The following is a 23,701-nucleotide window of genomic DNA, read 5'->3' on the forward strand; positions in this document are numbered from 1 at the left end:
TATTTATTTATTTATCCAACCATGATTGAAATTGAAATGTTTTAGTGCATATATTTTTGTATGTAAGGCCAAATGTACACACTAACGTGATGCATTTCCCATTCTCATTAAATTCATTAACGTTATCCACTGTTTTCTTAAGGGGCCGTTTACACAACACCATTTTCAACTAAAAACAGAAAACTTTTTATGCGTTTTGGCCATTCATTTACACGAGAACAGCGTTTTGGAGGCCTGAAAATGCAATCTTTTGAAAACGTGTTTCCAAGTTTTTGAAAACAATACCGTTATTGTCTCTGTTTAAATTACAAAAATGCATCACCAACTACTGGCCTAGCAGGATAATACAACTTTTTTAATAATTTCCGTGGATCTGTGAATGGGAATCACAATGGACAAACATTTCCGTTTTTAGTACATCGTTGTACCCCAAGTCTCTATTCTGCTCTTCCAAATCTCTGTATTCTTGCCTTCCAATATTTAAATATGCAAAATGAGTAAATGCTAAACCTACGGAAGAGGATTAGGGCCAAGCAATAATAAAAAATAAAACCATCTCGAGATTAAAGTCGTTCAATTTCGAGAAAATCTCGTTAAATTTCGAGAAAAAAGTCGAGATAAAATGTTGAGAATAAAGTAATTAAATTCCAAGAACAAATTCGTTAAATTATGAGAAAAAAGTCGTTAAATAACGAGAACAAATTCGTTAAATTATGAATTTTTTCTCATAATTTAACGACTTTTTTTCTCGTAATTTAATGAATTTATTCTCATCATTTAATGAGTTTATTCTCAACATTTTATCTCGACTTTTTTCTCGAAACTTAACAACTTTAATATCGATGGTTTTATTTTTTTATTATTGCTTGGCCCTAATCCTCTTCCGTATAAACCAGAGTAACAAATCCATATGAAAAATGCATCAAAATAATAATAAACAAACACCATTTTTTCCCCACTTTCCACGAACTACACAATTTCACCCCAAGTCAAATGATTTATGTGTTTACACACCAGACTCAGTGAAGGTTACACTAAAAATACTCTCTCGGCCCTGACATGAATGCAGCTCATGACCTCTGATGTCATACTACAGGATGCACACACAAATGAAATCACACGCAACAAAGTGTCCTTCAGGTACAGTGTTCTTTATTACAAAATGAAGAGTCTGAAAGGCAAATCTGTGTGTGTTTGAGTGAAAGAGAAAAGAGAAAAATGCTCAACGCCCAAAGTGCAGCATTTAAACCTCCCCATGCTAAGCTAACGGAGTTGACTTTCTCCTTTTGGGTTAGTCATCTGACCGATGGCATCACAAGACTACTGCTGGAAATGAAAAGCCGCTCAGTACTGACAGCCTAAAGCACATATTGAATATGTGAAACAACTATAAAACAGGATATATGCATGATTTCAATTAAGTGACAGCTTTAAAAGGAAGAACCTGGGACAAACATATCCATAATCCAAATGTTATATCAGCTTCTATTGTATTGAAATATGCCATGAACATTTTACTAACAGCTCAGCTGCACCAATCTCATGGGGTTTACACTGATAGATTTGTATTTCTATTTGTGAGCATACAGTATGTTTCTAAAAATAATATTGTATGTTTCTTTACAATAATAAATGAAAACACATGCAATCAATCCTTAAATATTGAAAACATTTGTTTTATCCACTTAGTTATGGTGAAAAACATGTTTTCCTGCGAAAACTCTAGGAATTGTCCATGTTAACACAGAATAAAAAAAGAAATCAGTCATAAATGTTTGAGCTGAAGGGGTTTAACATCAAGGATGAGTCCCTTTGCTGAAAAATATACATAAATACAAAGTCTTGTTGGCGTCCTTCTCTGTTCAACTTCTGTTAATATAATCATAAAAAAGCAATAACATTTCCTTCTCATACAACAATTACAGGCATTGTATGTCGCAAACAATAACCACAACCTCGCAAAATATCATTTTTGGACACGGTTTCCATGTCGATTGCACAGGAAGTGACATCGGAGACCGTCTCACATTGCGGCATTAGAAATGTAAAAACGTAAGGCTTCAGAGTTTATGCCTTCAGCGTACAGTATAAGTCATTCTTTGTACTATGTACTAAGTAGTTCCCACAAACCTCCCGCACATTAAAAGTGTTTTTTTTTTGTCTTTTTCATACATAAATACTCCTTACAAAACATAGCAAACCAAAGCAAAACAAAACAAAAAAATGGGAAAAACAAACAGATTGGCACCGATCTTTTGTGACAGTGTACTATAAAAATAGCTCCTTCTTTTTCCTGGTGCCTGATTAAAGCAAACACAGGCATGCAAGAGACGAAATCTCATTGTTGTAGTATCCGAGACCATGAGGATAAGTACAACTGAATCATCCAGCATCACTATTTTTTATTTCCTTCCTTTTAGCTCTTTCAAAATGTGCTTTGAACACTTTCTTTAAGTTTACAGTATCATACAAAAAGTGCACTCGGCTAACTGCGTCGGAAATGATTTGTGTGTTCCGCCGTGAGAGAGACTTGTGCTTGTGTCTTGGCTTTTGACCTGTGTGTGTAGGTGTGTGGGGTTTTTTCGGTGTGTGTGGCTTTAAGCCCTTTCTCTGTACTCCAAACAAGCTGTTTTACAGCTTGAGGATGTGTGCTGTGACCTTCAACACGTCAGCCGAGGTGTATGTGTGAATGTCTCTTACTTAGTGCTCTGATGCTCCTTAAACGTCTCTCTCTATACAATATACATTACTGTGAGTGTGTGTGTGGTTCAGTCCTACTACAGCGAGTCGCTGGTCTCCAGGCCCAGCCTGGTCATGTCGGAGTGAGAAGGATCATTTTCCTCGTCCTCTTCGTCATCTTCGTCGTCATCATCCTCGCTGTGACCTCCCATCATGACCTGCTGCATGGCCAGCGTAGCGCCGTCTGATGAAAGCGTCTGTAGTCCGTCCTCACCCACACCGACTGTTACCATGGTACCTGAGTATGACAACCGTATAATTCACATATATACCACATTCACATAACAAACCTTATTTGTTCTTGTGGAAGCTCAAACATGCTGCGTAATAGTAATGCGCGGGTCGGCTTTTTTTCCAACCTGCGGGTCCCGCTTTTATGAAAAAGCCCCAGCCCGCCCCGCACCACTGTATCTATTTTTACAACCCGCACCGCACCAGTGACCATTTAATAGACATACTAGGCATTGTAATGTAAATTAAAACAGCCTTTATTTCAGCCTGAAAGTGCTTGGAAACATCACCCTTTAAACTGGCAACAACATACGATTATGAATATGAACCATAAATCAGTAATAACAAGATAATGTTAAAGATTTACAAAGCAGCGTTTGTATTCATCTAATAGGCTAAACAATTTTTTTTATTTCAGTTGGGACATTCTAAAACGAAAAACGTGAAAAACGTGGCTTAAAGGGATAGTTCACCCAAAAATGAAAATTTGATGTTTATCTGCTTACCCCCAGGGCATCCAAGATGTAGGTGACTTTGTTTCTTCAGTAGAACACAAATGATGATTTTTAACTCCAACCGTTGCCGTCTGTCAAATAATGCTAGTGGATGGGAACTTCTACTATAAGAGTAAATAAAACTTGCTTAGACAAGTCCAAATTAATCCCTGCGGCTCGTGACGACACATTGATGTCCTAAGACACGAAACGATCGGTTTGTGCGAGAAACCGAACTGTATTTATATCATTTTTTAACTCTAATACACCACTATGTCCAACAGTGTTCAGCATTCGACTAGTGAGGTCTGTATGGAAGTAAAATAATGCCAAATGTTTTTGAAATAAAAAGCTTGTTGAATTGCACTATTTGAAAAAAATATGCATTACATTAGCTGTACTTGCATTTAGATGCACTGTATTTTTAAGGCTTGCATTTTTATGGGCTGAAATTCAACATGGTCGTATATTTAGGCTGTGAATATTTCAATTAAAAATATTTCACACACATTTTCATTATTAAAAATTCAATAATTCATATTCACCTTTTAGATTTCACTTCCAAAATATTCATTCATGTTTAAAAATACAACCTATAAAATTCAACTAGCAATTTTCAGTCCATTTTATTTCGCTTTACAAATTCGCTTCCACAAATTCAGTGGCTCAAATTCGGCAGAAAATTCAACATTTCACATCCGGGAACTGCAGGAAGAGCAGTAGAGTGCCGATGCATCATCTCTATCTGCTGTTAGTCTTCTTCACCAGCAGGTGCCGCTAGCGGCTGTTTAAGACGAGATCACGGCTAGTAAGTCATCATTCATTCATAAAAACAGATTTACAGAAATGGAGCAAGCGGTAAGTGAATGTGTGATGATTATCAGGGCCAGTATAAATGCAGAAAAGCTGATAAAGACACAAAAGCTGCATTTATGTTTAATTCAGTGTATTTACGCTTACTTTCCCAGTGTAGCTACAGCTTTCTCTCCAGTGAACAAGATAACGTTATTGCCCGATGCTGGTGTACAGATCAAACGTTAAATCTGAGATAGACATATATTTCTCTCTGTTGTTTAGTTTCCTTAACTTTATATCGCAGCGCTGTGTTGTAATACTAGGGCTTCCCTCATCCGTCATAGCTGCCATCAGGACATATAAACTCTTAACACAGCTTAATGGACTCGTACAGTGATATAAAAGACCAAACTCGCACCTCATTTGTGATGTAGGTTAGACTATATAGGCTCCAAGAAAGCAGATACTGGCATTAAGTTGATTTGACGCTGAACGTTTGATGATATTCGCAAATTTAGGGACTGTCTCTAAAGTTACAACATTATATATTCACGTTTCTACCTTCAATAGCATTTAAAGAGAATGACTTAGTCACAAAACCAACTGTAAATTGTTCATCTAGGTGTCAGGTATAATGCAAACCTTTTAGATTTTTGATGTTTATTAAAATAAAAGGTAACACTTTATATTAAATAGTTGATATGAACGAACAATGAACTGCACTTCTACAGCACTTACTAATCTTTGTTAAAGTTAATTCCAGCATTTACTAATACATTATTAAAATCAAGAGTTGTATTTGTAAACTTTAGTTAATGCACAGTGAAGTAACATGAACAATGAACTGCTGTATTTTTATTAACGTTAACAAAGATTAACAAATACAACAACAAATGTGTTGCTCATGGATAGTTCACATTAGTTAATACATTATGAACCTTACTGTAAAGTGTTTCCAAATAAACTGTCAAGTAATATGTAAAGATTGCTATGTATTTCACTACTGTATTGGATCATACAAAAAAATGCCATAATTTAAAGCTCAATAGCATTTGATGAGAATGATTTACAATCACCAAAACTACCTGTGAAGTGTTCATCTATAGGTGCCAGGTCGAAGAGTGATGCACCCTTCTCTCTCTCTCTCTCTCTCTCTCACACACACACACACACACACACACACACATATTCAAACACACTCAACTCAAAGTACATGCACATATACTTTTTCTTTTTTACACATTCATCACACAATTAGTTCTACTTAGTTAATTTTATTTCTAAATTTAATTTAAAATTTGTATAAGCAGGATAATATATGAGCAGGAAAAATGAAAATGAAGTAGAATGAATTGTGTGATGAACGTGTTAAAAAATAGAAATAGTATATAATATGCATGTACTTTGAGTGGGGTGTGTTTGAATATGTATATGTGCATGTGTGTCTACAAGAGTTTGGTAGAAGGTAGAAACGTGAATACAGAATGTCGTAACTTTAGAGACGGTCCCTAAATTTGCGAATATCATAATCAAACGTTCAGCGTCAAATCAACTTTATGCCAGTATCTGCTTTCTTGGAGCCTATATAGTCTAACCTACATCACAAATGAGGTGCGAGTTTGGTCTTTTATATCACTGTACGAGTCCATTAAGCTGTGTTAAGAGTTTATATGTCCTGATGGCAGCTATGACGGATGAGGGAAGCCCTAGTATTACAACACAGCGCTGCGATACAAAGTTAAGGAAACTTATCAACAGAGAGAAATATATGTCTATCTCAGATTTAACGTTTGATCTATACACCAGCATCGGGCAATAACGTTATCTTGTTCACTGTAGAGAAAACTGTAGCTACACAGGGAAAGTAAGCGTAAAGACACTGAATTAAACATAAATGCAGCTTTTGTGTCTTTATCAGCTTTTCTGCATTTATACTGGCCCTGATAATCATCACACATTCACTTACCGCTTGCTCTAATTCTGTAAATCCGTTTTTATGAATGAATGACTTACTAGCGTTGCTTTGGTCTTCCTAAACAGCCGCTAGCGGCACCTGCTGGTGAAGAAGACTAACAGCAGATAGAGATGATGCATCGGCACTCTACTGCTCTTCCTGCAGTTCCCGGATGTGAAATGTTGAATTTCCTCCGAATTTGAGCCACTGAATTTGTGGAAGCGAATTTGTAAAGTGAAATAAAATGGACTGAAAATTGCTAGTCGAATTTTATAGGTTGTATTTTTAAACAGAATAAATATCTTGGAAGTGAAATTTGAAATGTGAATATGAATTATTTAATTTTTGATAATGAAAATGTGTGTGAAATATTTTTAATTGAAATATTCACAGCTTAAATATACGACTGTGTTGAATTTCATCCCATAAAAATGCAAGCCTTAAAAATACAGTGCATGTAAATGCAAGTACAGCTAATGTAATGCATATTTTTTTTTCAGTTAGAGCAATTCAACAAGCTTTTTATTTCAAAAACATTTGGCATTAATTTACTTCCATAGGTCTGATCGCACTCTGACAACGGCAGTGATGTCTCGGGCTTATACTTCAATGAGAGCGAGACATCGTTTCGTGTCTTCGTGTCGTTTCGTGTCTTAGGACATCAATGTGTCGTCACGAGCCGCAGGGTTTAATTTGGACTTGTCTATGTTTACTCTTATAGTAGAAGTTCCCATCCACTCGCATTATTTGACTGACAGACGGCTACGGTTGGAGTTAAAAATCATCATTTGTGTTCTACTGAAGAAACAAAGTCAAATTTACATTTTTGGGTGAACTATCCCTTTAATGTGCTAAGTGATATAAACAGACCAAACTTCATACTAGCCTACTAAACATCATACTAATAAAGTATACTACAGAAAAGCAGTTGAGCCCAGAATATGAACACAATTCGCTTAATTTCATGTTGTGTTTTCCTCCCATATAAAACCGCTATAAAGAAAAAGCTTAAAGGTGCCATTGAATGGAAAATTGAATTTATCTTGGCATAGTTAAATAACAAGAGTTCAGTACATGGAAATGACATACAGTGAGTCTCAAACTCCATTGTTTCCTCCTTCTTATATAAATCTCATTTGTTTAAAAGACCTCCGAAGAACAGGTGAATCTCAACATAACACCGACTGTTACGTAACAGTCAGGATCATTAATATGTACGCCCCCAATATTTGCATATGCCAGCTCATGATCGAGGCATTAGACAAGGGCAGCCAGCATTAACGTCTGGATCTGTGCACAGCTGAATCATCAGACTAGGTAAGCAAGCAAGAACAATAGTGAAAATGGCAGATGTAGCAATAATAACTGACTAGGGATGCTCATTTCGGTTAAATTTCTCGACCGACAACCGACGCTCGTTATCCGATTATTAACCGTTAACCGATAAGATTATAATATTGTATAGCCTATATGATGATAATATGACATATATAGGCTATGACATTAAATAAAAAATACAATTGACGAGTGTCTGTGTGTTCCACGGGTTTATTTTAACATGCAAACAGCAGCATAGAACAGATAAACAACAGAACCTGGATTCACATTATCAAATTGTCACGCACCTGCAGCGTTTCTGACAACAGAAAAAAAATAATTTAAATAAAAGGCATAAAATAAATAGGCCTACACTAAATATTTTTCACTTAAACGTTTAACAAATTAAGATGACAAAACAAAAACACGGTGAATCCATTGAAGCTTTGAACAACCGGTATTTTAGACATTTTTTCCGTCAAATAAAAATAGCAGGCCTACCTCAAGGATTGTTATTGTTATGACCACGGACGGTGCACGTATGCATACCGAACGCGTCTTTCCGCGCTCATGGGCAAAGGAGTTTCTTTGAAAGGCTCGCGCACGAGACTGAGCGGAATGCGGGAAATGAAGTATACCATGGCCCTAAATTGTAATCGACTGGAGCTCACGGTTCACATCGAGAGAAATGGGAACGCGGGGGCACCGCGATGCGACCGCAAAAGGCACTTTCATTTTCGTGATCAAAGTGCATGCCGCTGATAAGTTTTGTAAATGCAGTATTACAGTAGCTATACACATACCAATTAAACGCGCAGGTCTCCTCTCGTGCTCCTCCCAACTGTGTCGCCGGTCGAGGCAATAATTTTCGTTTCGCTTTTAGATATCTTTTATAGATGCCATCAATTCTTTTAACTTTCTAGATGTAATTACCGAACTCAAAACAGTCCATAAACTACAAATCCTCACGAAAACTTCAGTCAAGCCAGCTCGCACGTCAATCTGAGAGATTAGCCTCTTACCTTAAAGTGTAAAATTTCTCGGTTTCTGAAAGGACGGTTTTGCTTGATTGACAAACGCTAACGTCCGGCCACGATTTATATACCATCGACCTGTCCTAAAACGTTAGCACGCTTTGATCGATTGTTTGGAGATCGCGTGTTTCTCTGTTCGAGAGCGCAGTTCCTCTTCTTCACATCTGCGACAAAACAGTTGATTATTATGAACAAAAGCTCACAGAAAACGTGAAAATGGTCTCATTTGAAAGAAAATATCCTAAGCTAAAAGATGATATATTGTGACTGATTGAAGCAGCCCTTATCAAAAGTGCGGGGGTCGATTTCTGTCTTTTCAAAACTGCGGGGGTCATCCTGACCCCCCTGTCCCCCGTGCCAACAGCGCGCCTGACCCTTTCTATCGAAATGGTCAGTACTTCTTTTCGCTCGCTTCATTTTGCTTGTTGTTTAGCTAAATATGTCTGGCACGTGTGAAATAACAAATAAGCATATATGTATATATAGCATATTTTTCTTTAACCATGCAGCAAAAAAAAAAAAAAAAAAAGTTTAACTGATAGTATTAATCGGTTAAAATTCTTACTTTCAGTTAACGGTTAAACGGTCAATGTGAGCATCCCTATATCTGACATGATCCATGATATCATGATATTTTTTGTGATATTTGTAAATTGTCTTTCTAAATGTTTCAATGTAGCATGTTGATAATGTACTGTTAAATGTGGTTAAAGTTACCATAGTTTCTTACTGTATTCACTGAGACAAGAGCCGTCGCTATTTTAATTTTTAAACACTTGCAGTCTGTATAATTCATAAACAGAACTTCATTCTTCATAAATCTCTCCAACAGCGTGTAATGTTAGCTTTAGCCACAGAGCACAGCCTCAAATTCATTCAGAATCAAATGTAAACATCCAAATAAATACAATACTTACACGATTAGACATGCTGCATGACGAACACTTTGTAAAGATCCATTTTGAGGGTTATATTAGCTGTGTAAACTTTGTTTATGCAGTGATAGAGTCCAGAGCTCGGGAGGGGGCGGAGAGTGCGCGATTTAAAAGGGCCGCAGCATGAATCGGCGCATTTCTAATTATAATAAAAATGTAATATTACATCTTGTAAAAAAACACCTTTAATGTCGTTTAATGTAGCCTACTATAAGTCAGAGATCAAAGATCAAATTCTGCACAAAACAATCATTCTATATAGTATGCTTTATTTGTATAGTATTTACTAAGTTTGGTTTGTTAATAACACTGCCTTAGTAAATTAAGCCACGGTAAGCTCTTTCACATTAAGCGTTTTATATATCCCTTTCAGATTTGTAGGACAACAGTTTACAGCCTACACTACATAACCACTGAACTTTTGTTTTATTTAAGCGGTGGGTAGCCGCTTGGCGCGCCGCTTTCGTGACGGCAAAGGTTTGGAGACATCACGCAGGTTACGTTGCTACGGCCCTCATATTGTATGGGTTATGAGACGACCCGCACATCACTACTGCGTAACACGAGACAAACCTCATTGGTTCTTGTGGAAGCTCAAATGTGCCGTGTAACACGAGAACGAACCTCATTGGTTCTTGCCGCAGCTCAAACGTGCTGCGTAACGCAAGAACCTACATTCAATCTGTTCATCATATAAAGCAATCAAGTCTCTTCCAAAAATTTGGACTAAACCTCTCAATTCATATGGATTATTTTTAATCTATGATGTCGTACCGTCTTCCATGGTGACCTGTTGCTGGGTCACAGAGGAGGCGAGGGAGTTGGGCCAGAAGCGTTGTAGGGGACGCGTCTGGGGAGTCTTCTTTTTACTCTTGGGTGTGTCTGAGGAGCTGGCGTCCAGCATGGGCTGAAGGATCCGTCGCCGAGCATTAATAAACCTGGAGACATAGAGCCAATCAGAGGCAACCTAGATGACTACACTGAGCCTAAATACAGTATGTATCAAGTGTGATAACTCACCAGTTGTTAACCTGCAGAAGTGTGAGGTTGGTCTGCAGGGCAATCTGTTTCTTCTCATCTTCTGTAGGATAGGGGTGCTGGGAGGGACAAAAATAAGATGGTCTTACACCTTCCTTCTATTGGATAGTGTCTGTATTTTTGCACTATATGTTAACTTTCTCTTTCTCCACTTCATTTGAACAATGTCTCTCTGTGGGCCACCCGTATAAACAGACGCCTGACAGAAAAGCTGCCCGCCAGGATCTTCAGCGATCAGTGCATCGTCTCCAGAAGCTCAGTCATATGAGCAGCTGACATTTGTGAGAGTGTGAATGTACGTGTGTGTCTGCTTCACAAGCCAGTCATCCACACTTAATTCATCTATACATGTAAAAAAAGGGCTCACTGCAGTTCTTATGGACAAAATCAACACGAATTCAAGCTGTAAGAACATGTTTTCTGAGCTTAAGAGCTGAAGTTTTCATTATATATAAGCAGATTCAGTGAACAGCACTACAAAATTTGGTTTCAGCTATATTAATAAATGAAATAAAGATTTCACATAAAAAATAGGTCATTTTATAGTGTTTAGAGCTGCACGATTCTGGATAAATTGAGAATCACAATGTTTTAGTTTAAAGACCCCCTATGGTGAAAATTAAGTTTTTAATGTTGTTTATATGTCTATGTGATGTTTTTAATATGCTTTAAGACAAACCATGTGCAAATTCATCAGTCAACACCACTGCTGTGCTGAGTATTTTCTCCTTAAAACTCAAATGAAAAACATGCGGACAGTCTCAACAGACAGTCTCAAACATGCGGTTTGAAATTGCTGGTGTCTGTGACATCACAAACTACCTTGTAACCAATCACGTCATAGTGCCTGCAGGCTTTGGAACATCATTAACAGCGAACAGGTTATCCCAACATATTTTTCTGTTGTCAGCAGCATCACTGCGGAGTCGTGAACGCGGACTGACAACAGACCCGGATGAGAATACAATGCTGAATTAAGTCGTAGTTTTTGTTGTTTTTGGACCAAAATATTTTTTCGATGCTTCAAAAAATTCTAACTAACCCACTGATGTCACACGGACTACTTTGATGATGTTTTTATTACCTTTCTGGACATGGACCGTATACCGTACATAGACTTTCAATGGAGGGACAGAAAGCTCTCGGACTAAATCTAAAATATCTTAAACTGTGTTTTGAAGATGAACGGAGGTCTTACGGGTTTGGAACGACATGAGGGTGAGTCATTAATGACATCATTTTCATTTTTGGGTGAACTAATCCTTTCATACTGCAGGGGTTAAAAAAATAGAGGATTTGATGACTTTGTGTGAATAGTGAAAAATCATCTGTGATCGAACACTCTTTCGCTGAATAGGACAATAAAACAGTGAAGGACAGAAGAATATGACTTACACCGATGTGCTGGAAGAGCCAAGAACGCATGACGTTGGTGGCGTGTTTGGGCAGGATGCCTCGCTTGGCCTTAGACGAGCTGTCCTCCTGACTGAAAAAGCTCAGATCCTGGTTCAGCTGTAACTGAAGCTGTGGGCAAACAAATGCGGCCGTCAGGAGTATGTGTGTGTGTGCGCTAATGCCATTCATACTGTAATAGATAATGAAGCTGAGCTGCAAAATAGTTGGATCAGCACATCTAGAGCCGATCAGAGAAACTCTGAATACTGGAATATAACTGCATGACATGAGTGTGTTTGGTGATTATCTCTCACCTGTGAGTTCTGGATGCGTATTGTTCCAGGTGACAGAGTCTGTGTGACCACCTGCCCCTGTGGAGTAACAACTGTAACGGGCTGATATACTGTACCACCTGGGCAAAACAAACACAAGCTCACAAAGTCAATATACCATGAAATGTGAGAATGAAGAATAAATGTGTTTAATATACACTAGAATTCAAAGGTTTAGGCTTAGTAAGTTTTTTTTGTTTTCTGAATTATTTTATTTAGCAAGGACATATTAAATTGATCAAAAGTGGTAGTAAAGACTTACATTGTTAAAATGGCAGTATCACAGTTTTCACAAAAATAATTAATCAGCAAATTCTGGAAATTGAACTATTTTCAACATTAATAATACTAAGAAATGTCTCGAGCACCAAGTCAGCATATCAGAATGATTTCTGAAGGGTCATGTGACACTGAAGACTGGAGTAACAGATTGCAACAGTCAGGTTCCAGAAGTAAAAACTCCATTCATTTTCTCCATAAGGAAATTGATTTTATTTTGAAACCTTTAAAAACAGACCTACGGTGAGGTACGAGGTAGTTAATTGATGGTATTTGCTTCTGTTGAAGCCATCAGCCAGCATTATTTCAACTTCATTTTAAAATAATCATTTAACAGTGGAATTTGTGGTGGAAAACTACATTACCCATGATGCTGTAGAGACAATTCCACCAATCAGAGAGTCAAAACAAGCTAAATGTGCCAAAAAGTCTCTTGAGCCCCGTCCACTACCATGAAGCACTACGAATGATGTAATTGAGTCAGCCTCTCAAAATACTTAAATATGTACTTAAATAAAATAATGTGTGTGTGTATACACATATACATACATTATTATATATATATATATATATATATATATATATATATATATATATATATATATATATATATATATATATATATATATATACACACACACACACACACACACACACACACACATACATATATATTTTTAGGGGCATAAAGGTACATGTATTTGTCCCGAACAGTATGGACATTACAGTTTGCTTCATGCAGTTACAGGACAATTAAAGCCGGTCACAGGCAATCCACACTCCAATCCAGAAGGGGGCATTGCAGTAATCCAACACTGTTTGCAACCAGTAAAAAGTGCAGAAGAGGAGACGATCGATCCGTATGTTTACATGTAATCATATTTTACAATAAACCTTTTTTATATTTTTAATTTTATATTTCTCCAACATTATAAACTGTTCGCAATGCTTCATGGGATTGTAGTTCTTTCCCTCCCTACTGTTAAGTACACAGTCTTGTAGCTTTGTATTTTTGTCTGATTTTTAAATGCCTTTTTGATTCAAACTTTTCATGGCTTATAATGCTTTAACGAAGACTTTTTTTAAATCCTTATGGGAGAAATCAATGGAAAAAATACTTCCGGACCGGAACCAACACTGCTGAAAAAGGGGACGGGCACTTTTGCACTCTATGACTGCTGAAAATTGCCATCGCACTATATTACGTTCTCTACCCCAATACAGGAGAGTGGCAACTTTTCCATTACATTTAAGCTTTTAGTTGTACTGTATTTATCATTGGATTGAACATGAAACACTGTTTGCAACCCATTTTACTTCCATAATGATATGGGATATGCAGTGCGTAAAAAACTTAGGATGACAAGTGTGAAACAGAGGACGAACACAGACTAAGAAACAGAGTAAAACAATCAACAAACCTGTTACCACCTGTGTGGGGTTTACAGTTGTGACAGTAACGTTGCCCTGTTGTAAAGCCGACGCTGGTACTACAATACCTTGTGAACTCATGGCTCCGGAGAACGAGCTGGGCGGCTGCGAGGAGAACACGTGCACGAGGGTTATTTTCTGAGTGAAGATGGAGACAGATTTCTACAGTGTCTCTGAATGTACCTGTGTCTGTGTTGGGGAGTAGGGACTTCCTGGCTCCCCGCTGAGCAGAGTCTCACTGTTCATCTTGGTCTTGAGACAGGCGATGTAGCGGCTGCAGAAATCTTTACACAGGTCATTAACCTTCTCCAGCTCCAGCAGGTGAATCCGTAACACCTGAATAGCCTTCACCATCTGAGCCCAGTGAGAGCGTACCGTACATTCAACAAGTGTTCAGACACCATCAGAAACATACGCTGTACGACATCCTTATGTGTTAAAACCAAACTCAAAATCACTAACTTTTTATTTCCTCACCAATCATGTAGATCCAGATGGACTCAAACGAGTGTGTAAAAAGTATTAAATTAGCACAAATATTTATAACAATGTTTTCATTAAACCGGTAATTATTTGAATGTTATGGTAGAAATTTAAATTCTATACCATTTTGTCAAAATAAATTAAAAATAAAGCACTAAAAACTAAAGCCTGTCCTTTTAAATGCTACAGGTGAATTTGGACATAACACCATTATAACGTACAGCATGAAAGATGGAAATTCATTTTGAGATTTAGCAGTTTTATTAAATTATCATTGTTTTTAAAGGTTAACTTAAAGTGGGTGTTAGTTGATGACGAAGGTAATCAATATGTAAAAAATGTATGCTTAAAGGATTAGTTCACTCCTGAATTAAAATTTCTAATTTACTCACTCCCATGTCATCCAAGATGTTTATATCTTTTTTTTCTTCAGCCGAAGAGAAATTAAGGTTTTTTGAGGAAAACATTCCAGGATTTTTCTCCATATAGTGGACTTTAGTGGTTACCAACAGTTTGAAGGTCCAAATTGCAGTTTCAGTGCAGCTTCAAAGGGCTCTACACAATCCCAGATGAGGAATAAAGTTCCTATCTAGCGAAACGATTTTCTAAAGAAAATAAAAATGTATATACTTTTTAACCACAAATGCTCATCTTACACTAGCTCTGCGATGCGCCACGCATTATGTAATCACGTTGGAAAGGACACGCGTGACATAGGCCGAAGTACCGCGGTAGGGCGAAAACTCTCTTCCAACTTCAAAACCATCCGACATCGTTGTTTTACATTTTTTTTGTAAAGGGCGTTTGACTTAGTCTTTGCATGTTCGCTTTGTAAACACTGGATCATAGGGCTGGGTATTGACACAATTTTCACGATTTGATTCAATTACTATTCACATGCTTTCGATACGATTCGATTAGATTCCGATTCAATTCAATATCGATTATTTTAGAAGTAGTATTTCAGTTACAGTACATGGCAAATTTTCTAGAGGAAAAAAAATCTCTCAACTACACATGAGAGTCAGTTGGCACTACTATAATAATACTGAAGGTTAAATTAACTTATTTATATACAAACACTCAAATTACACTCAATGATGTTTTTATTATAAATAAAGTTTAGAATTACATAATCATATTTCTACTCAAATTCGTTTTTTTTTTTTGAAAGATAAACATTTAAATTGCGGCTGTCATAACTTATTGTCATGTCATAATTTATTCAAACATTAAAAATTATAATGAATATGTAACGGTGCATAGCTATATTTATCAGAATGTTGCTTTCTAGAGTACACTTTTCTAGCTGACTAATGAGTTGGTCACTGAATATGTTTTTCTGAGGTAAATGCTACATTATTGTTTACAAGCTGTTTTATTGACGTCTTTTCGAGGTTGAAACACTGATTGAGCTGTTACACGAGACATGATAGGGATTTCGGTAAGATGTACTGTATATTTTAACATACCTTCAGAAGTTTAGTCGTGTTTATTTCGTGCTGTAACTGGTATTAAAGCGGAGAGGATGTTCACATGCGCTCGTGCTGCCGCTTCTCTTTAACTGAGGCGCTAAAGCGATCTGTCAAGTCACATTAAACAGCGCCAAAACGGTATTTATTTTTTGAATCTCATAATAAGATGGACGTCATTTGAAATCTGAGACTTTGCTTCATATCAAAAGTAACAAAGCACAAAGATTATTGCGATTTATTGGATGGGAGGCGCTACATATTCTGCTCATTCATCAACTAAAAACAGACTAGACTAATCGATTCTTGGATTTAGGAATCGATATTGGTTCATAAAAATGAAAATCGATTAAAATCGAGAAATCAATATTTTTTTACCCAGTCCTAGTGAATGGGTACTTCCACCTACATCACGTGTGACCTTTCCAACGTGATTACATAATGCGTGGCGTATCGCAGAGCTAGTAGTAGTAAGATGAGCATTTGGGGTTAAAAAGTATATATATATATATATATATATATATATATATATATATATATATATATATATATATATATATATATATTTTTTTTTTTTTTTTTTTGAAAATTATCAATCATTTCGCTAGATAGGAACCTTATTCCTCATCTGGGATCGTGTAGAGCCCTTTGATGGGCATTCAGTTTGCATTGAAACCTTCAATCTCTTAAACCCTGTTGAAGTCAACTATATGGAGAAAAATCCTGGAATGTTTTCTTTAAAAACCTTAATTTCTTTTCGACGCAAGAAAGAAAGACATAAACATCTTGGATGACATGGGGGTGAGTAAATTATCAGGACATTTTAATTCTGAAGTGAACTAATCCTTTTAATATCCAATCGACTGCTACCGAAGCATTGATAATAAAATGTTTTCAACACTGATATTAATAATAAGAAGAAATGTTTCTTGAGCATCAAATCATCATATCATTTCTAAAGGATCACGTGACACTGAAGACTGGAGTAATGATGCTCAAAATTCAGCTTTGCCATCACAGGAATAAATGACATTTTAAAATATATTCAAATAGAAAACAGTTATATTAAACTGAAATAATATTTCACAGTATTAATGATTTTACTGTATTTGTGATCAAATAAATGCAGCCTTGGAGCTGCAGAGACTTCTTTCAAAAACATTTAAAAACATCTTACTGACCCCAAACTTTTGAACGGTAGTGTAAATATTTTAAAAACCTGGTTAAATAATTGATCAGTACTACAGTCTTATGGCAAGGTGCTTCTTACCAGATTGTCCAAATCGGGGTCCTCACTGAAGAACGCCTTGCCTTCTTTCTCCTGGTTTCGCACAAAGTTCTCGATATCCACATCGAAACTGGCCGAGGTCACGCACTCCGAGCTCTGAGTGGATTGCTCGCATTTCTCAAAGAGCAGCGCCAACAGGGGGAACAAGGGGTGTCTGACAGTCAACAAACACATCGTTCACACATCAAATGTTCTTTTGAACACAAACACAATTTTAAAAACAAGGAAAAGAGGAAGTTACCTGTAAATGGCCGTCTTGTAGACCTCCATAGGAGACTGTGGCTCAGACGGTGCCGAGCTGCTCTCCTCTTCCTCTCTCTCCTCCTCCTCTTCCTCCAACCTCTCCTCCACTTGTCCCGCTGTCTGTTCTCCCACTTGCATCTGCATAAGACAGAGGAGCAGGGGGTGGGAGGGGGCAGAGAATGAAGATGTGTGAGGTATGTGGAAGTTAGCAATGTCAGCTGGCATGTCTGCGGGCGGTAACGTCCGTGTGTGGGCTGCTCTGAGAAACACAGCCTCTCTGTCACAGCGCAGAGCCCAGAGTTGACGAGACCCTAAGGGTCGACATGGGGTTTCGAATCATGTAATAAAAACTCAATTTTAACAAAGGCGCTTCTCTCTCAAATCTCAGACTACTCTATCTTTGTCTGTCAGATTTAGAAAGGTTTCACAGATTTTACAGAATGGTTTTACACATTAGTTTCAGACTATTTATCTGAAAAACAGAGGAAATACAGAAGTACCTTGAGTGACTGTTTGACTCAACATGCAAAATATCCAGATCAGGGTTATTATATTTAACTAAAACTGAAACAAAAAACATTTCCGTTACTTGAAATACAACAAACGTTAACTAAAATAAAGAAAAATATATAAAAAAAAACTTAACTAATTTTATTGCAACTAATTGTCAAGGCAACAAATTAAACAACAAAATTACTAAAATGAAAATGGAATATATATAAAAACTAAATCTAAAAGTATCTCAATGATACTAAAATAACATTGATTTCTTGGATAATTATAATGCAAGAATCTATTCATACATTAAAAACGATAATATATTATACAGAGTGTTGGCTTCTTTTCTCATTTGTACAGTTTTTTCTTTGAACTTTATAGTTGGACAGGCCCACATGATTGAGTGCATGTGATGGAGAGCAACAATAGTGTTGATTGAAAAGGGGGAGATGTTAAAAATATTTCACGACTGCTGGAAAATCTCGGGTTAGTCTCGAGTCTCTCTATCGCTCCATCCGATACCGCAGAGGTCAGATTTCCCAGAATTCACAAGAAATCAATCACAGTGTGTGAGATGTTAGACTTGCATGTTTACAAAACTTTTATTTTTTTTATTGCAATAAAAAGATGTTTATCACTTTATTTAAAGGGATAGCTCAGCCAAAAATGAAAATGATCATATAATTTATTCAGCCTCAAGCCATCCTAGGTGTATATGATGTTCTTCTTTTAGCCGAACACAATCAGAGATATATTAAATAATATACTGGCTCTTCCCAGCTTTGTAACGGCATTGAATAGTGCCCGAGTTTTTGAAGCTCAAAAAAGCGCATCCATCCATCATAAAAGTAATCCATAGGACTCCAGTGGGTTTATAAATCAAGCATTCTGCATTAGTTCAGGCAGGCCTCGTAGTCAAGCTCCGCTATCAGCTGATTCACAAAATCCAACCCCAACCATATCAGCTGATCTGATTTCTATGGACTCCATTGGCAACTCTAAAATAAGGCGCATTACTTAAACGCAGCTTCCGTCTCTCTGCTTGCTTGGCTGCTTCCACTGCACGCTGCTTGCAACCCACTTCCTCCCCAGCTCCTCCTTAAACTTGTGTTTAACTTAATCAGTGTCATTCTGTTGTCATTGATGCATGCTCTGTTCTCAATAGGGGGATTTTGTGCTGCTCTCCCAGGTAAAAAAAAATGGGAGGTTGTCCCCAGAAGCTGCTGCTGTTCCCGGTCATGGCTTTCATGAAGCTGAATTTAGAACAGAGCCATACCGCCAAATTGTATATTGTATATTTTATTGGCCATACCGCCAATAAAAAATTTACTAAAGTTTGTCTCTTGTAATTTTTGACTTAAAGGTGCCCTAGAATTAAAAATTTAATTTTCCTCGGCATAGTTAAATAACAAGAGTTCAGTACATGGAAATGACATACAGTGAGTTTCAAACCCCATTGCTTCCTCCTTCTTATATAAATCTCATTTGTTTAAAAGACCTCAGAAGAACAGGCGAATCTCAACATAACACCGACTGTTACGTAACAGTCGGGATCATTAATATTTACACCCCCAATATTTGCATATGCCAGCCCATGTTCCTAAAATTATGAAAGGGATTACACGTCTGGATCTGTGCACAGCTGAATCATCAGACTAGGTAAGCAAGCAAGGACAACAGCGAAAAATGGCAGATGGAGCAATAATAACTGACATGATCCATGATTACAATATATTTTTAGTGATATTTGTAAACTGTCTTTCTAAATGTTTCATTAGCATGTTGCTAATGTACTGTTAAATGTGGTTAAAGTTACCATCGTTTCTTACTGTATTCACAGAGACAAGAGCCGTCGCTATTTTCATTTTTAAACACTTGCAGTCTGTATAATTCATAAACACAACTTCATTCTTTATAAATCTCTCCAACAGTGTAGCATTAGCCGTTAGCCACAGAGCATATAGCCTCAAATTCATTCAGAATCAAATGTAAACATCCAAATAAACACTGTACTTACGCGATTAGACATGCTGCATGACGAACACTTTGTAAAGATCCGTTTTGAGGGTTATACTAGCAGTGTTGGGCACGTTACTTTAAAAAAGTAATTAGTTATAGTTACTAATTACTTCTCACAAATAGTAATGGAGTTAGTAACTGAGTTACATCATTTTAAAAGTAACTAATTACCAGGGAAAGTAACTATTGCGTTACTTTAAAAAAAAAAAAAGTCAAATAACTTGAATGCCCCCAATATTAAATTTAAGTCTAAGAATAAATTATTCTTGATCCGACTCGTGACATGATCCGCTCTTGCTTATGAAATTTCTCTGTACTCTAATACGTGTTGGTAGCCATTAAAGAAAATGTAGTTTAATATTTATGTTTAAATAGTCCTATGTTATGTTTTAAATTAATTTACTTGATTATGAAAAGTGAACAGCAGTAAGATGCATCATAAGATGCGCAATATATCGGGTGACATGGAGTGGGTCAGACATGATTTTGAACACTTTCATTAAGTTCTGTTTAAAGTGAATTTCGTTTTGTAAAAATTGTATCTTAATTTTAATTAATGTTTCATCAACCAATTGCCTGGATTTAATAAATAAGAAGCAAATTTAGCAGACAATATAATCTTGGCAGGCGCAGGCGCGATCACTGGCGCGTGAACTGGAGCACATCTTATAGGCTAAATGAACCGAAACTCAGCGTAGCTGCTTGCCTCGCAGACATGAGAAATACATCTATAGAAAGCTTGAAATATCTAAAAACGAAAAGAAATAGGCTACTCTGATTATGTAGACTAAACCAAAAGAAATGTGCAGTCTCTCTCAAGGCGCGCCCACAATGAGCAGATGATGAGAGTCAGCAAAGTCAACTTCATCTTTGCAGCCGACACTGATTCAGAAAACATTACTTTATTAATAAACAATTAAAATCTCCTTGCTGTTTTGGTCACATTCATAATTATTACTTTTGCCGTGTTTTTATGGCAAGCTTTATGCGTTCGCTTAAGTTCTATATAGCCTATATTACATAAACGCTCATTATTATGGTTTATTCGCTCCAGTATTTAAGAAATTAAATTAATATAAATGTGATTAGTCAACTAACGGCTTAAATTAATAACTACAAGTCGACTAGAAAAACTTATTTCACATATAGGCCTAGCTCGCATGCTCACAGACACACACACAGAGCATTGTTTATTATTATCACTTTAAAATTATATTTGTGTATGGCTAACCGCAGCACACACCAGAGAAAAAACTTTGCAGGTCCTATGACTGAGAGAGAGCTTACTCGGATGAAAACCGCTTCAGTGAGCTCAATTATAGTAACGCTGCATTTTTTTTTGCCAGTAAGTGTAATGGCGTTGTAACGGGAGAAAAAGTAATTTGTTTGATTACTCGTTACTGAAAACTTAGTAACGCCGTTTATTTATAACGCCGTTATTTCCATCACTGTATATTAGCTGTGTGAACTTTGTTTATGCTGTTTAAGGCAAGCGCGAGCTCCGTGGGCTGGGAGCGTGAGCATTTAAAGGGCCAGCAGCCCTGAATCGGTGCATAGTTAATGATGCCCCAAAATAGGCAGTTAAAAAAATTAATTTAAAAAAGTCTATGGGGTATTTTGAGCTGAAACTTCAGACACATTCAGGGGACACCTTAGACTTATATTACATCTTGTAAAAAAACGTTCAATGGCACCTTTAAGTGGTCCTGACTGAAATGCCTTCTGAAGCAAAGCATGTTTTTTTGTAGTTTTTTTTAATATCCATATTTAAAACTTTATAAACTATAATCACTGACTTCCAGCAATGGCCATACATTTGTTAATGAAAGAGTCGAGTTCCAGTGAAAGGGTGACCTCTGACCCGACGTATGACGTAGGAGTAGCGTAAGCGTAGGTGAGAATAGACACCTTGCACAAAAACATATACATATACACACAACTCTTTCATGAAAGCATGTACGGCTGTTGCCGGAAGCCAATGATTATAGTTTATAAAGTTATAAAGGATATTTTTCTAAAAAAATAAAAATAATAAAAAATAAATCATTGCTTCACTTCAGAAGTCATTTATAAACCCACTGGAGTCCTATGGGTTACTTTTATGATGGATGGATGGATGGATGTGCTTTTTGGGGCTTCAAAAATTCAGGCACTATTCAATGCCATTTCGAAGCTTGGCAGAGCCAGGATATTATTTAATATATTATTTAATGTATTCGGCTGTGTAAGTCGTATACACCTGGGATGGCTTGAGGGTGAGTAGATTATGGGATAATTTTCATTTTTGGGTGAACTATCCCTTTAAAAGTTTGATTAAACACACACAAAACAAAAATAGTATTCCAGTGGCTGTGTCAAAAGCTACTCGCTCTTTAGCAACACAAACCTGTTCAGCCTCTTGGTAATCCTCCATGGACACCGATGGGGATGTCATCATAGTTACTGTTGCCGGGGACAATGCTTGGGCATTCTATAAAGCTGATCAGTAGCACCACTAAACTGACACAACAAAGACAAACATTTACGTGGAAGAACTACCAAACAGCATTAAAACCTGCCACTCTTTACTCTATAGTGGAAAATGAACAATATGCTGATATAAGCATTGATTATCTGTAGGTGTATAACACATAATTGTATTTTATAAAACTTTTATAGCATAAGGGCCATTTACTGTTTTACTGACAGATGTACATGTAAACATAGGCCAGGCCAAGTATTCAAAGCTATATTATCCTTATTAAAGTGGATATCTGGCCTATTTTTTTAGACAAATAACGCAAGTTTTACTGTCAGCCTTAAATAACTGAATAATTAGTATTTTGTTTTCAAATGTTTAAATGATAATAACAAAAGGCGTTAAAAATACCTGTTTAATTTCAACAAATTTTACATGTTTTTATTAAATTGTGTGTGTGTATATATATGTATATATATATATATATATATATATATATATATATATATATATATAATCGATAAAAATCGCATCGACCGTTACAAACGACCGTTTTTTTCTGCACGCGCTGTGAATCAAAAGTTTATGCGCTGCATACAAGTGACAAAAACGAGGCATAAAGTATTGTTTTATTCATAGAGTAACATTCATGTTCTTCAAAATAAACTTGTATGGTGAATTGGACAAACATCTGCAGTGGTCTTTGCGATCAGACGAATACAAATACGAGATATAAATAGAAACATCGTAAAATATCGCCGTCGTGATGTATCTGCACTGCAATACTACTTCAATGAGTGATTCACTCTGAATTGGGTTTGACCAACAGAAAATATCTACATTTAAAAACATAATCGATTTGCTTATTAACGTTCCGGAATGATTAATTTCTCGTAATGTGGTCTTATATCTTCTTCAGCCACAGATGACTGTATCTCATCCTCTGTATTACTGTAGGCGCCATGTTTGCACTGAGTCTCTGCTCTAACCCATTGCCTATGTATGTTCATATCTATGTAACTTAGTGTTTTATTCGAAGCGCTAAACACCCATAAGATCCGCTGGCGCAATCAATATACAATTATAGTACATAACCTGCGTCATAACGAAAAACATCAGCCTTCTTGAGTTTTAGCTGACTTATAAAATTATCGTCTCTGTCTCTTTAAATATAATAAAAAGCCTGCCCATAATCGCCTATCAATCAATCTAAGGGACATCGGACTATCCCTCCCCACCAGTGCCGCCGCCATTCGCACTTCTACA

The 23,701-nt window shown here is 36.7% G+C and overlaps 1 protein-coding gene across 1 annotated transcript; it reads right to left on the bottom strand.

The window, feature by feature from the left end:
• Positions 1 to 965: 965 nt before the first annotated feature.
• On the bottom strand, positions 966 to 22,808 carry pknox1.2 (pbx/knotted 1 homeobox 1.2). The gene is made up of 10 exons (XM_067402593.1): positions 22,364 to 22,808; positions 17,459 to 17,598; positions 17,200 to 17,371; positions 14,158 to 14,328; positions 13,965 to 14,079; positions 12,247 to 12,344; positions 11,933 to 12,061; positions 10,520 to 10,596; positions 10,274 to 10,437; positions 966 to 2,977 (listed from the first exon to the last, which is right to left on the bottom strand). Exons 1-10 carry the CDS (start codon positions 22,412 to 22,414, stop codon positions 2,778 to 2,780), a joined length of 1,317 nt encoding a protein of 438 aa, XP_067258694.1. The 5' UTR covers positions 22,415 to 22,808; the 3' UTR covers positions 966 to 2,777.
• Between the last annotated feature and the right edge of the window lie 893 nt (positions 22,809 to 23,701).

This window comes from Chanodichthys erythropterus, chromosome 12 (assembly GCF_024489055.1).
Source record: "Chanodichthys erythropterus isolate Z2021 chromosome 12, ASM2448905v1, whole genome shotgun sequence".
NCBI lineage: Eukaryota > Metazoa > Chordata > Actinopteri > Cypriniformes > Xenocyprididae > Chanodichthys > Chanodichthys erythropterus.

Coding starts and splice junctions, on each gene's coding strand:
- pknox1.2 (XM_067402593.1), bottom strand. CDS start 22,414: ATGATGACATCCCCATCGGTGTCCATGGAGGATTACCAAGAGGCTGAA. Junction 17,372..17,458: donor TACAAGACGGCCATTTACAG/GTAACTTCCTCT, acceptor GTTGACTGTCAG/ACACCCCTTGTTCCCCCTGT. Junction 12,062..12,246: donor TACGCATCCAGAACTCACAG/GTGAGAGATAAT, acceptor GTTTGCCCACAG/CTTCAGTTACAGCTGAACCA.